The 14972-nt window shown below is 38.1% G+C and overlaps 1 protein-coding gene across 4 annotated transcripts in view; it reads right to left on the bottom strand.

The window, feature by feature from the left end:
- The window catches only part of prex2 (phosphatidylinositol-3,4,5-trisphosphate-dependent Rac exchange factor 2), a 247564-nt gene that overhangs the window by 95617 nt on the left and 136975 nt on the right, over positions 1-14972 (bottom strand). For all 4 annotated transcript variants that reach the window (XM_061921850.1, XM_061921851.1, XM_061921852.1 and 1 more), the window contains 5 exons: positions 10702-10819; positions 8351-8535; positions 8121-8282; positions 5556-5778; positions 5282-5489 (listed from right to left, as the gene is read on the bottom strand). In XM_061921850.1, coding sequence (XP_061777834.1) covers positions 5282-5489; positions 5556-5778; positions 8121-8282; positions 8351-8535; positions 10702-10819 — 896 coding nt within the window. The remainder of the gene's footprint in view (positions 1-5281; positions 5490-5555; positions 5779-8120; positions 8283-8350; positions 8536-10701; positions 10820-14972) is intronic.

Genomic DNA, 14972 nt, shown 5'->3' with positions numbered 1-14972 from the left:
TTCCAAAACCAAACCTGGCCCAGCAACATTCTGAATAGTAATCAACAGAGCAATTGAGAGGAAACACAAATAAGACACAAAACAATCCAAAAGTAGTCAAACAAAAATTAATAATATCAACAACAGTATCATAATTAATAAGAATTTCAACATAGCAGTGATTAGAAAGTCATCATTCACATTATCATCACAGCCATTTATACAAAATAAAATAGAAAACATTTCAAAAATGAACTATAGTGTCACAGTGGCTTACAACCATTATTAAAGACATGACGATGGGTTAATTTTTTTAAAATGCATTCTCAATATTGAATAAATGCATTAAAACCTTTCTAAAAGGTTTGCTTACAATGGAGCCTATTAGAGATGCGCGGATAGGCAATTATATCGGGGGGTATGCTGCTAGCGGGGTGTATAAAATAGTCAGGACGTGTCATGAATACAAAGGATTATGGGTATTTGTTGTGTTGCGTTTATGTTGTGTTACTGTGAGGATGTTCTCCCGAAATGTGTTTGTCGTTCTTAATTGGTGTGGCTGAACAGCGTGATGCATATTACTAACAGTGTTAAAATTGTTTATATCACAACCATTAGTGTAGTCTGTGTCACCCAGTATGCCTTGCAGTCGTGTGCGTGTTGCCGCGGAAGCCACACACAGCATGATGCTGGACTGACAAGCAGATCGTACATGTTGTAGTAGGCGACAAAGCCAATGGCTTCATAGCACGCCCTAATACTTATTATCTGGGTGACCACCGGCAGTCATTCAAGAGAATAATAGCGTCTCTTATTGTCTTCTTCGCTTTATGACACGGGTCTTAAATGAGACTTTGAATGGCAAAGGATACCGATCACAGAACCATGCATATCAAATATTTCCGGAGGGTTCAACCGCCACCCGCCCGAATCTAATTCAAATCTATTTTTTCGTCATGTCACCCGCCCGACCCGCGGTTTATCCGCGGACTCCGCGGATGAGACCGCAAACCGCGCATCTCTAGAGCTTATGGAAGCTGCGCAATTCCACATACAAAGCATTTCAAAAACATACAAACACCTCGATTGAGGTTTTATATACATGACGTAAGTATATATGTAATGTAGTAACAGGCACATTTATTAAAAATTTTTTATATTTTGATCATTTTAAGCATAAATATAATGCAATTCCGCTTTTGGAATATGCACCCTCAATGCATGTAATATCCTAAAAGCTATGTTGATTTATTCATCGTTGTGTTTAATTCTCAACATAAATGAATTGACATATTTAGACTGGACAGACGAGAATAAGTGGAAGTTCAAGAGGAAGTGACATGATTGGAAACATTGAGTTCACGATAGAAAACGAAACAAGGCTTTTTGTTAATCCTTTTGTAAAAAAGTTCAGATTAAATTCCCTCAAAAGGTATTATGTCCATGAAGAAGGCAATTCCCTGAAAAGCCATAAGTTGTATGATGCTCTAACAACATTTTGTTGTTTTTCTATTATAATAACAATACAGTATTGAATTAAAAAGTCACTTTCATCAACATAATTGTATGTACTGTACCTTGGTAGGTGCTGCTGTTTTGGGCAGCAATGGGTTTGTTTCAGGCACACCCGGCCATACTGAAATAAGTAAGTATTGCTAATCACATGTCCAGGACTTCATTGGGGTTACATTTCCTATAGAGCTTAAAACATGGAGCAGTGTTTTCCATTTCCTCTCCCTGTTCTTCCAAACAATGAAGTCATCAAGCAGCGAGCCAGGAAACATGTTTGCAACAAATAAGACACCTCAAACATGAATGAAGCACAGTCGCCATACACTCCGCAGATGCACGCGTCGTGTTTCTCGTACTAATGACCCCCGACGTACGCTGCCAAGTGCCAGATGGAGCAAGCCGCACAATAGGCCGCCTTGCTCAACTTGCACGCTTGTTAGGCCAGGCAATTTGGATTCCAAAATAAATATTACATCAAGTCAAATAGAAATCACTCAGACAACACTTCACCTGACTGGAATAATAAAACCTGTTCCAATCGTTTTTTGTTTGGCAATTTGTACGTGATTTGTTAGGGCGGATTTATCTCAGACCTCAAGCAATTTTGGCCAAACTAAAAGCTGACAGAGATGTCTTGCAGAGCTGGAGTGTAGGACAGACAAATAAACATATGTGTGCTGGTGAGCATATGTTTCACCAGGCTTTACATCAGCAGACAAATTGAAGGATCATACATTTGTGCATTAAAGACGCAAAAATTAGGGATGTTCTGATCACGGTTTTATACTCCCGTTTCTAATCATCCATGAGTGAGATCGCATGTACCAATACCAATCACATGTATTAACTGTAAATATTCAAATGTATTTATTATGAGTGCTATTGACAGTTTAACAATATCAACAAAAAAAACTAGTTCCTTCTTCTCTTATATTACATATATGTGTTTGAGCAAAACACAGTCAATAATACACACTAACTAAACAAAAGCAACAACTTCTAGCTACTATTTGTGCAGCCCTTTGAGACACTAGTGATTTAGGGCTATATAAATAAACATTGATTGATTTAATTTAAATCCTTTGGCGTTTGCCCTCAAAGTCACCCTGTATCCCTGGAATCATTGCCTGAGTTTGTAAACATTACCAAAAAAAAACATTTTTTTAGTTTGATAGTAAGAAAATAAAAATATTGACCTAATCCCTCTAATATAGATCATATACTGATACTACACTTGGTATTAACACAATCGATTTATGGATCAAGCCACCATCCTCATGCATGTATAACTGTGCAATAGTACTTTTACAATGCTGACACACCAACAGTTGTCAACAACTGTGGATTTCACGGTAAAAAAAAACTGGCATTTAGACTTTCTCGAAGAAAAATGCCCCATGCTTGTGATGTTTTCAGCGATAAAAACCATTCAAATCGCGAAATGGATAAACGCTTCTTCAGAGTTCCTCGAGAGGTAATCAAGAAGGGTGGAAGAGTGCAAGATTTTATAAAAGACAACGAAGACAGTGTCACGCACTCTAGTAAAAAGGAGCAGAGTCAAAGATTGCGCCAGTTTGCAGTGACCACTTGATATATTTTTAACATTCTTTACTCATTAAGTATTTCCCATTGAAGATATTGAATCCAATATACTGTAGCAATGTTGTCTGAGGCTGGGCCAATCAGTGGCCCCAATACTGAACAGCATGCTCGGATTGGTTTGCTCTAATCCAGAGCCCAATACTATTGTAGTATTGATCTATTCAGCCCCAAATTTACATTGTAAAGTACAAATAAGTGACAGATTAAAGGGATACATGAGTGGTAAAACTGCCTGAGAGGGAGAAGGGGAAGCAAGAGCCACACGGACGCTATTTTGCACTTTGCTATAAATTCAATAATGTTTCTCACCTTCTTTATCATAGCACGGTCAACATTTTGCAGTCATACTAAAAAAGCACAGACTAGTTAGCAAAGAACTACAATTACTTGATAACACAACAAGTCTTAAAGGGGAACTGCACATTTCCGGAATGAATTATAATTTTTAACAAGCAGAAAGTCAGGGTTAGTGATTCTTTGTCAGGAAAGGAACTACAACATCTCCCCTCTTGTTTATTTTGAGTACAAATGTGTCAGAGTACATATAACAACAGAACAAAAATCAAATGTGGTGATGATTCAGTAACTGTTAGTTTATTAAATCTCCCGTCCAAAGGCAAAACCTAGTACCTCACTTCTAGCTGATTTTGAGAAAACAAAGGAAAACCAATCTATCTTGATGCTGTCTTACAAAGATCTACAAAGTCATCAAACGTATAGATGTTTTCTTGAGCTTTCATTTTCTTGCCGATTGAGCCATGGATTGAATCTGCTCTCATGAACGTGTGCCCTTTCTCCAGATATTTTATCACAATCTCGGGTGGGCCCCATTCTGCGTTTGCACATTGGGCAAGAGCCGTGTACAGCGTCCAGTTTTTATTTTGACCTCCACAGTTATCTGCCCAAAAGAGTATGCAAGGGGAAGAATCAAGAACAATACATTTAATGAAGGTGCTTGCAACGTCCTGGGCCAATCTTCCAAATATCCCCTCGTGCCATAATATCACATAATCAGGTTGACCGTCGGCCCCCATTCGTGCAAATGTCTCATTAAAGACAATAAGGCGACTGACAAAGAAGCTCCGATTGGTCCCTTGAGATACTAGGTTTTTCTGTTGTATCTACGTGGTTATGTAATAGTTGCTAGGTCCTGCGATGCGCGTAACAGCTTACTTACGGAACAAATTACAATATCGCATACACTACTGTAAAGCATATCACCTAGGAACTCCAAAATTATTATCAGCTCAGTTTTGACCAAAATTGAGTTACTGGGTTTTGCCTTTGGACGGGAGAAATTGATTTACAGTCACGGGTGTCAGCTGTCGGGTGCTGTAGTCGTCATAGTTTGTTTACATGGACACGTTCTTGCATTTAAGATGCAAAGTTAAATCCTGAAATGCAATATTACCCGAGCAAAAACGAGGCACACTTATTCAGGAGAGCCTTGATACCAATTTCCTTTACCAAGTCACACAAAAAGAAGTTGTAGAACTCCATGCTTTTGGATCTTTCAAGTCCATCAGTTGAACTGCACTAACGGATAATCCATTATAACTCGACAAATCTCTTTTGATAACATATTGGGATTTATTCCATTGCATAGTTAAGATTTTTTGCTCATATCTGCCTTTTGTAGGAAGATCTGGGCCCCTTGCGCACTCAAGAGAGTTTGCACGCTGCTTACTGCACACCACTATTTTTCACTTTCGGGAAAAAGTCGCATGAAGTACTACAAGCAATCAGCTGCCAGCCGCTTGTCAGCCGAAAAAGTAAAGATAAATAGAGAGTATCGGCATTAAAAAGCATTATTTTTTTTATGAACCTCGACCGATACCGATTGGTGGTTGACCAATCGGCACATCTCTAGCTAAAACGGATCCGATGTAGGTCACTATATCCTACTGAGAACCAGAGGCCTCTGCAGTGGACATTTAAAAAAATTGCCCTGTTATGGGAAACACAAAAATGTCCACTGCAGCTAGCTGATTTGCTAAGCTACCTGAATGATAAATACATCTACATTTTAGCTAGATGATACAGAAAAGTAGTCTATTATCTAATATTATATCTCATCAATAATGATGCTACTTTTAGAATATGCATAAGGCCAAAAAAAGAACTGAAAATTGCCCGCCAAAGTCATGTACGAGAACCTAGCCTTAAATGCCATAAATAAACCACTCACTCATGAATATGGCCGCCGTGCGTCTCCATCTCCTTGACAACCGTGGCCAATTTGTAGAGCAGCTTCTGGTAAGCATCCAAGGTGAGCAGGTCCTCTTCCCGGAGTAAAAAACGCAGGCCGTGGCCCTCAGTCCTGCCTAAACTGTGTCCAGAAGGGGCCGCCATGGAGGTGATGGTGTGCTGGATGTTGACCATGGGGCCCAGCTTACCTGTTGGAAAATGTTTTCCAAATATTGTTTATTCAAGTTGTTTGGCGACGTCCAATCCCATCTCACCATGCTCGGCGCCGACGCGACCACTTTTCTCCAGGTTGTTCTTCCTGTTGTCCAGTTGGACGCCAAAGGCGCTACCCAGCGAGGTGGTGGTCTTGGGGTAGGACACCTCCATCATGTTGACGTGACAGTTGGTGGGGCAGAAGTCGCTGCTGTGGAGGGGGGACACCTTCCCCTTGGCCTGCTTGAACGTGGGCCAGGCCCTGTTCTTTAACACCCGTGCAAACTGGTACAATGGATGACAGGTATGGATTCAATGAGGGCTGGAATGTACGAATAAATCATGCAAGAACAGGCAGATGACATCATGGACGTATTCATTGGGAAAGAGGAAATGTCACTTATAGAGTGAGAGTGGAGACAAAAACAGAAAAATTACACTTGATGAATGTTCATGCGCATATAGACCTCGCTACATTGTAATTAATCATTTTAAAGCGTGACAAGACCTCACATGCTGTATGAGCCATTGTTCTATTAGTCGACTGTTTCTGAGGCTCTTTTGTCACACTCTGCAAACAATGGACATGAATTGTTGTTGGGGTTTCACTTTTATATAGAACTTTTTCTTTTATGCGACTCGTCACGCTTGCAAATCAATGCCACATTTAGGGCCGCGCCGAAAGGAAAAACCACCACAAAAGACCCTCCGGTTCTTTGAAAATACACTTTTATAAAAAAGTAAAAATAAAATATAAAATCTGTGTTAAAAAAATTGACGAAAATAGAAGTTTAAAGAGGATAAAATATTTTCGAGGAATAAAGTTGTAAAATTGTAAAAAAAAACAACAGAAAAACCAAACTCATTAAACAAGAATTTATTAAGTAAATATTCATAAAATATATATCGAATGTTTTTTTGTTTTACCAAAACATAATATTTTGACAAAAAACATGTCATATAAATGTAAAAGTACAAAGATTAAATCTTAACAAATGTATAAATCCTGTTAAAGGAAAGGAAGGAATTAAACTACCGGTATATAGCTATATAAAGCTATCCATCTACAAAATATATTACATTTATCTTGTAAAATATGACTTGTTGTAAAATTATATAAATTATTAAATAGACATATAATTTTATTTTTTACAAATAATTGTATTCTCCTCCTGAAAATCTTTTTCTTGCAACCTGACTTTTTTCTTGAAAAATATCGAGACTTTAGCCTACATACAGCTCCATTCTTAACTTTATTCTTGTATCTCTTTGGGGTGACTCCAATAATTCAATTATTTTGACAGTGTTGAATTCCAGCCCCCCTGCAACCCCGAAAGTGATAAGCGGTAGAAAATGGACAGATCAGTGTGTAAAAAGATGGTTATTATACGTGCTCAACATAATACGCCACTCTGGTCTGACAGTCAATGTCACAATGCAGTTTTGAATACGTAACATTTGCTCTGAGTCCCGCGGCCTCCATCTTTACGCGGACCAGCTGATGCTATAAGCCAGTGGTTCTCAACCTTTTTTCAGTGATGTATCCACTGTGAACATTTTTTTAATTCAAGTACCCCCTAACCAGAGCAAAGCATTTTTGGTTGAAAAAAAGAAGTAAAATACAGCACTATGTCATCAGTTTCTGATTTATTAAATTGTATAACAGTGCAAAATATTGCTCATTTGTAGTGGTCTTTCTTGAACTATTTGGGAAAAAAAGATATAAAAATAACTAAAAACTTGTTGAAAAATAAACAAATGATTCAATTATATATAAAGATTTCTACACATAGAAGTAATCATCAACTTAAAGTGCCCTCTTTGGGGATTGTAATAGAGATCCATCTGGATTCATGAACTTAATTCTAAACATTTCTTCACAAAAAAAATACATTTTTAACATCAATATTTATGGAACATGTCCACAAAAAATCTAGCTGTCAACACTGAATATTGCATTGTTGCATTTCTTTTCACAGTTTATGAACTTACATTCATATTTTGTTGAAGTACTATTCAATAAATAGATATTATAAAGAATTTTTGAATTGTTGCTATTTTTAAAAATTCTCACGTACCCTTTGGCATACTTTCAAGTACCCCCAGGGGTACGTGAACCCCCATTTGAGAACCACTGCTATAAGCGATAGCGTCCATCCAAAACCCTTCTGGAACGTTGCAAAATGTGTATGTTCACAACGGAACTTAAAGCCAACATTATGCTGCAGTTATCTCAGGGAGATGCAAGACGGAACCAAGTGATATGAACCAGATGGATGACAAGAAGACCACGAGGACCGCATCTTATGCGGGCCTCTCGAGACTTGGGAACTATTTCAAGCTGTGGGTTCACGTCTCCCCACTTTTGTCATTTCCTTCCCTTTCTCCTCCTAGTGACATTTTTTTCTGCTTCTGTCCTATCATCCCCCACTTTCCTTTCTCTGGCGGGGTCACAGAAGGAATGTTCTGGAGCAGGAGAGATCTTACAGTAAAAAGAGATGGCTACTCAAAACCGACTGGTAATTAACACAAAACCAGCTTTAAATGCACCAAGCATTTTTGTGTTGCACGCATGGGGATGACAGCCCTCGGGGCACAGGCTATGTGAACAACTATATCAACGTTACCTTCCTGTAGTTGGTAATACGGCGGTTGATGTACTCCACTTTCTCGCCACTCATAGAATCGAAGCGCATCCGAAGCTCCTCTGGGATCACGCCAGAGCTGGAGGTCAAGCTCCCGCACATCTGCACCAAGGTGTCGTCATTACGGGCCAGCGCCTCCAGGATCTAGACCGCCCGACAAAGCCTTGAAGTGATAAACCACTAAAAAGGGCACTGTGTGGACGAAAGGGTACCTTGGCGGTGAGGCTGAAGAACCCCTTGGGCTCCACCATCTTCTCCATCACGTGACACTTGATGCCGGCCGTGCTGTCGTACTCGTACACCACGCCGTACTCCAGCTGGACGTTGTCCACCGTCAGGCTGACGTGGTCCTTCTTCCCGTCAATGATGGCGATGGTGTTGATTTTGTCCATCACCTCTGGAAGATCACAGAAGGCCCTTGTTGAAACAATCACCACAAATGACCGTTCCAACAAATACATGTTAAAAACAAAAGTTTAAATTCACTCTTTGAACGAAATGCTGGGTTTTCACTCAGTCCTGTAACCCTAAAAAAAATACAAACCCTGTTTCCTTATGATTTGGGAAATTGTGTTAGATGTAAATATAAACGGAATACAATGATTTGCAAATCCTTTTCAACCCATATTCAATTGAATGCACTACAAAGACAAGATATTTGATGTTCAAACTCATAAACTTAATTTATTTTGCAAATAATAATTAACTTAGAAATTCATGGCTTCCACAAGTGCCAAAGTAATTGGGAAAGGACATGTTCACCACTGTGTTACATCACCTTTTCTTTTAACAAGACTCAATAAACGTTTGGGGACTGAGGAAACTAATTGTTGAGGCTTTGAAAGTGGAATTCTTTCCCATTCTTGTTTTATGTAGAGCTTCAGTCGTTCAACAGTCCGGGGTCTCCGCTGTCGTATTTTACGCTTCATAATGCGCCACACATTTTCGATGGGAGACAGGTCTGGAATGCAGGCGGGTCAAGAAAGTACCCGCACTCTTTTTTTACGAACCCACGCTGTTGTAACACTTGTCTTGCTGAAATAAGCAGGGGCGTCCATGATAACGTTGCTTGGATGACAACATATGTTACTCCAAAACCTGTATGTACCTTTCAGCATTAATGGTGCCTTCACAAATGTGTAAGTTACCCATGCCTTAAATAAATAAAGTACTATCTATTAAACCATTATGAAGTGTGTGATCTATGTCTATTTTATCTTATGGATTTCTTTTTTTTTAGTTGAATGTTTTTGATCTAGACTGTCTTTAGTTTTGTCTTGGTTTTAAATGCGTACTTTAACTACTGTGGGGGCCTTTTACTTTTTAAACAGTGATACATTATAAAAGTGTATTGGAAGAATCTCTATTGTTCATGTTTTTTCTAATTCAATGCTAAAATCTCACTCATGTTACTAAAATGAGTCATCTTCACCATAAGGAAAACAAATGTTGTCTGAGGTGTGTTTCTATGCATTTTAAGTAGTGTAAATTCCAGACTATTTCTTCCTACGCTTTGAAACATGCAGCTTATAAAACGGTGCGGCTAATTTTTGGATGTTTCTTTGCTAATGGCTATTATGCAAATAGTTTTCATAAAACTAAGCAGACACATTAAAATTATGTTATAGTTTTTGGTTATGGCGCCATCTTTTGGACGAGTTTGCTCACTGCAGGTTCTGCCGGGTGAACGTCTACTGTATTTTCTTCTTTTTCGTGTCGTTCCGTCTTCTAGTTGTCCATAGCGTTTTTACTCGTATGGATTCTTCATTAATCACTCCAAGCAACGTTTTACAACATAACTAAAACTATTCATACTTACTAAACCGTCCCATGCGTGATGTCTGTAGGAGTGTTTTAATGCATATTTATTCGTATGTGCTATCGTAATGTAATGAAGTTAGCGTGAGCTAATGTGCTCACACTTTTACAAGTTTCTGTGTTAGTATTATTAACTTAACAATGGCATTCTTTTAGTATTGTTTTAGTTCAACAAATTCATCAGTATATTAACCAAAACTTCACCGAGGCATGGAGTTATTGAGCCTGTATAGCAAGCTAATTGGAGAGCTAGCTTCGGCAGCTAGTGGGTCCATGACGATGACTTCCGTTTTGTTTTATAAGCCGTTTTACTGCCGTGTTACAGACACTGTTTGGAAACAAGTAAGGTATGTAAATAAACATTTACAAGATCTCTCTGCGTAAATCACTTTTTGTGTAACATATATATTTGCGGCTCGTAGTCAGGTGAAGCTAATAAATGGAAAAATATTTTTTTTCTAGTGGGTGCAGTTTATATGCCGGTGCACTTTATAGTCCAGAAAATATACAGTAATTTAATATGTTGGAAAATATGATAAAATGGCTGAAATGATAGGAGTGTACTCACTTTAGTGAGATACTGTACATGAGTTGTAGTGTCACACTCAAACACGATCCATGTGTAGGAAGTGATGTTAACTAGCAGAGGCAAGCAAGCAGTTGGTGAAAGTAACTGTGTTACGTCCACAGGCACCTTCTTTCCCATGTGAGTAATTCCATAGGAACAAAAATAACGTGCAATTACCTTCAACTTTGCACTCAAATCCGTCACCGTTCTCCTCCAGGGTGGCCTTCTGGTTGCTTCTCTGGCTGTCCTCCTGGGCGCTTTCACTGTTGTTGTACACCCACTTTATTGTATCTTGCTGCATTGGGGCAAAAAACAAAAAAAAAAAAACAACACCACTTACATTTGTATGCAACAGGAACCCCAAATGGCTGAGCACACGTTGAAAAGTCTTTCCAAACCTGTGCAAACATGGTATTGGAGGAGACCAGGCTGGCCAATCATACTGCTCTAGCAAACCACACGGTTGTATGTCTGTCTGGTCTGCCCACACCCTAACCCGCTGTGGCTTTAGGCCAACTTTACATGCTGCGCTTGGCAACTGGTCTGCGGTCTTTCTAATACGCAACTATAACCCAAACACACGCACACACACACACACACACACACACACACACACACACACACACACACACACACACACCTCCTTGTGTCTTTGCTGAATGTCAGTCCCTTTAAACGTGTACTGGAACGCTCTACTGTCTCATTAAGACTAAAACTTAACGGAAACAAATGCATCTGAACATGTGAGTTTCTATTTTTAATAACATAATTTCCCATTATAAGATATTTCAGTACACTGTATGAATCACAATACTTGTCGAATATTGGCCTTTCCAGTTAGAACAGGAGTATCCAAAGAGTGGCCATTTGGAGCCGGGAGCTCGTTTTTTGAAAGACCCGCTGCACATTTTCAAAATCATTTTACAAAAAAAGAACAAAAAACATTACAAAGCGTAACCGAGAAAAAAGCTGTAATGTAACAAGAAATTGTTGCAATATTAACACTAAAATTACAAAGCTTGCCATGTAGGGCAGTTTTTTACATTAAAACTACTGTTGCTGGAAAAACACAATCGACAAATAGATCTGAATATTGATCAAGAGCAGTGATTATTACACTGTGGTTGTGCTCCATCAAAATTATAAATAAAATGATAAATGGGTTGTACTTGTATAGCGCTTTTCTACCTTCAAGGTACTCAAAGCGCTTTGACACTACTTCCACATTTACCCATTCACACACACATTCACACACTGATGGAGGGAGCTGCCATGCAAGGCGCTAACCAGCACCCATCAGGAGCAGGGGTGAAGTGTCTTGCTCAGGTCACAACGGACGTGACGAGGTTGGTACTAGGTGGGGATTGAACCAGGGACCCTCAGGTTGCGAACGGCCACTCTTCCAGTGCGCCACGCCGTCCCATCTAGTGGTACGCCAAACATTAACTTTAATTAAGTAAAGTGTTACATTTTCATACTTTCAAACAGTGTTACTGTTCAAACGGTGTGTAATGATACAGTGGCCAAAAATATTACATATACTTGTTAAATAAAACCTCCGCCTTTAGAAATGAATACTTAGGCCGATTACGCTACTGTATTCTAATGTTGGTCGTTATGGTGGTACTTGAGAGCCAAGTTTCTTCTGAGGTGCTACTTGGTGAAACATTTTTGAGAACCACTGAACTACAGATTTAAGCGTTGAAAGTAAAAATAATATATATTGATATATGAATTATTTTTTAACAGTTTTATAAGTGGGGGCCTTTTGGATCCCTAAGACTTTTAGTATGATTTTTTTTTTTTAAACTGCCATTGCTCCAAAAAATAATAACTAAAAGCATATGTTATTATGAATTATCTACCTATATAAAGGCCACATTACTTCACATCAAATATTCCACTGTGAACATTTTTTGTGGGAAAATATTGCATATTTTGTGTTTTTCCCATTAGAAAAAGGGGTAGGAAAATAGATCTGAAGTTGATCAATAGATGTTTAAGTGTTGAAAGTAAAAAATAAATAAATACATTTAAAAAAAAAAAAATATATATATATATATATATATATGTATATATTAGGGGTGGGCAAATTAGTGCGTTAATTATGAGTTAACTCATCAATCTATTAACGCCGACAATTATTTTATTGCACATTTGCGTATGTTGTTTACATGCTTTTATTTTGTTAACCCCTTTTCTTAACAAGATGGCGTCGCCCGGCGTCGAGGGGCTCTTGGTAAAGATGGAACATTTGGCAAAAATACCACACAATTCTGCAAATTTCATGGCTGGCTTACAGCGTGGTCACTCCGGGATCACTTACGACCGCCAGACAATTCTGGATGTGGATAGATCGGGCCGTTTTGGACTGAATGACGCGTGCTTGGTAGACCGGCTAGCTAGCATGGGAATACTTTGCCGGCTACATCCAGCGGCCTGTGAAGCAGCGGAGTATATGTGTTGTCTGTCTATTTATCAATAATGCAGACGAGGAGTGTTGGCTGAGTTCTTAACGTTTACTTTCAGAGCGTGCATATAACAACATACAAGATGCCGTCATGGTGACCCAACCTATACCGGGCTACCGCGCATGCTCGTCACTCCTGTTGCATGCTGGGTAGGGTAGTTCTTTTATTCCCTGGCTCATAACGTCACAATATAGTACCATGTATATGATGCGTTCACTTTATCAAAGCAACAAGCAAACAATCGGAAAATTCCCATCATATCTATTCCTAGATATGGTCATAATTATCTTAAGTGCACTACGCAGAATAAACACAACATTATTAATATTGCTACTACGGATAATTTGATCAAAAATTCCCTAAAACAGCCCACTACCTATAATATAGGTTTTTTAAACATAAGATCCCTGATAAAAAAAATGTTTCTGCAGTTACCTCAGAAATTGCCTGTTCAGATGTTATGATTGTGGCTCAGAGATTTGTATGTAGATTATATTTATTTTCCATAACAAACAAGATAACTTAAATAACCTGGCAGTGGTAGTAATAAGCTTAAATGTTTGTATTTACATTTTTTGAGTTGATTTTCATAAAATATGCTATTTAACTGCTACTGTTTAACAAGGACTGATTTAAATTGTTTGCACAACAAATGTTTTGGCGCTTTTGTTCATGTGGGAGAATATTCCAATAAAGGTGCACTATACACTACTTTTGAATTCATTATTGGGCTTTGCGTATACAATGCAGTTAATCGCGATTAATCAGAGAAATTGTGTGATTAACTTCGATTAAAATTTTTAATTGTTGCCCAGCCCTAGTATATATATATATATATATATATATATATATATATATATATATATATATATATATATATATATATATATATATATATATATATATATATATATATATATATATATGACTTATTTTTAACACATTAATGGCTGACACACTTTTAGGTCCACAGGACCTTTAACATTCACCAACATTGAGAGAAGCCCTCATGGTTAAAATATTTTTTTTCAAAACTATTTACCTAGTAGATTTTCATTGAAGGCATTAAAACTATGACACCTGTCATAGTCGTGAAAAAAAAGATAATGCATTGAATGAGAAGGTGTGTCCAAACTTTTGGCCTGTACTGTACATTTTCATTGGTTTTAAAAAACAAACATTTAAAAATGGCCCCAGCATGCTTGCATTTTTTTAATGTACGAACCTAAACACACTTTAGTAAGAATACATTACAGTTTAAATTGGAGGGAAAAAAGAAAAGTGCAGACTAGTAGATAACCAGACAACCATAATGTACTGTATATCCCTCAAAGCATGTTCCAAGTGTTTATAGAACATATTTATTTTTTGGCATTTTATTACCGTTTGTATTCCCTATTCATTTTATGATTCTCAATTTTTTTTTTTTTTTTTTTTTCAGGTTCTATTTAGTGTTTGGACCTTTAAAACGTTTCTTAAAAAAAAAAATCAAAATATAGATCCATTGTAATATTTGTACATACAGGTATCATAAAAGAAAGACACATTCTCAGTTCATTTATTAGTAAAGTCTATGATTCCTGCTAGGGTGAGATTCTAATGGGCACAATACCATATCATAGGGCTGGGCGGTATATCGATATATTGCGGGTTTGTCTCTCTGCAATATAGAAAATGACTATATCGTGATATCCGAGTATACGTCCTCAGGCAGTTGCTTTTAGCTGCTGGCATTACACTACAGGATCTTCCCACTCCTTGTGTCTCCTTCTCACAGACAGCAAGCGCACCTTCTTACATACGTCCCATACGTATAAGCCCTCGCGGAGCAGAGAGGGAGCAGCATGGGTGATGCTAGCGGAGCCGTGCAAGTGGTAATATGAGAGAAAGTAGATGTGAATCTGGTAACAAATGAAGGAAGAATTAATTCCCAAGCGAACAGACAACCGTAATTTGTCAAGCGTGGGGCAAAAGTAT

This window comes from Nerophis ophidion, linkage group LG15 (assembly GCF_033978795.1).
Source record: "Nerophis ophidion isolate RoL-2023_Sa linkage group LG15, RoL_Noph_v1.0, whole genome shotgun sequence".
Classification (NCBI taxonomy): Eukaryota; Metazoa; Chordata; class Actinopteri; order Syngnathiformes; family Syngnathidae; genus Nerophis; species Nerophis ophidion.
Note: the sequence above shows the minus strand (reverse complement) of the source record. Positions and strands in the feature narration are given on the sequence as shown.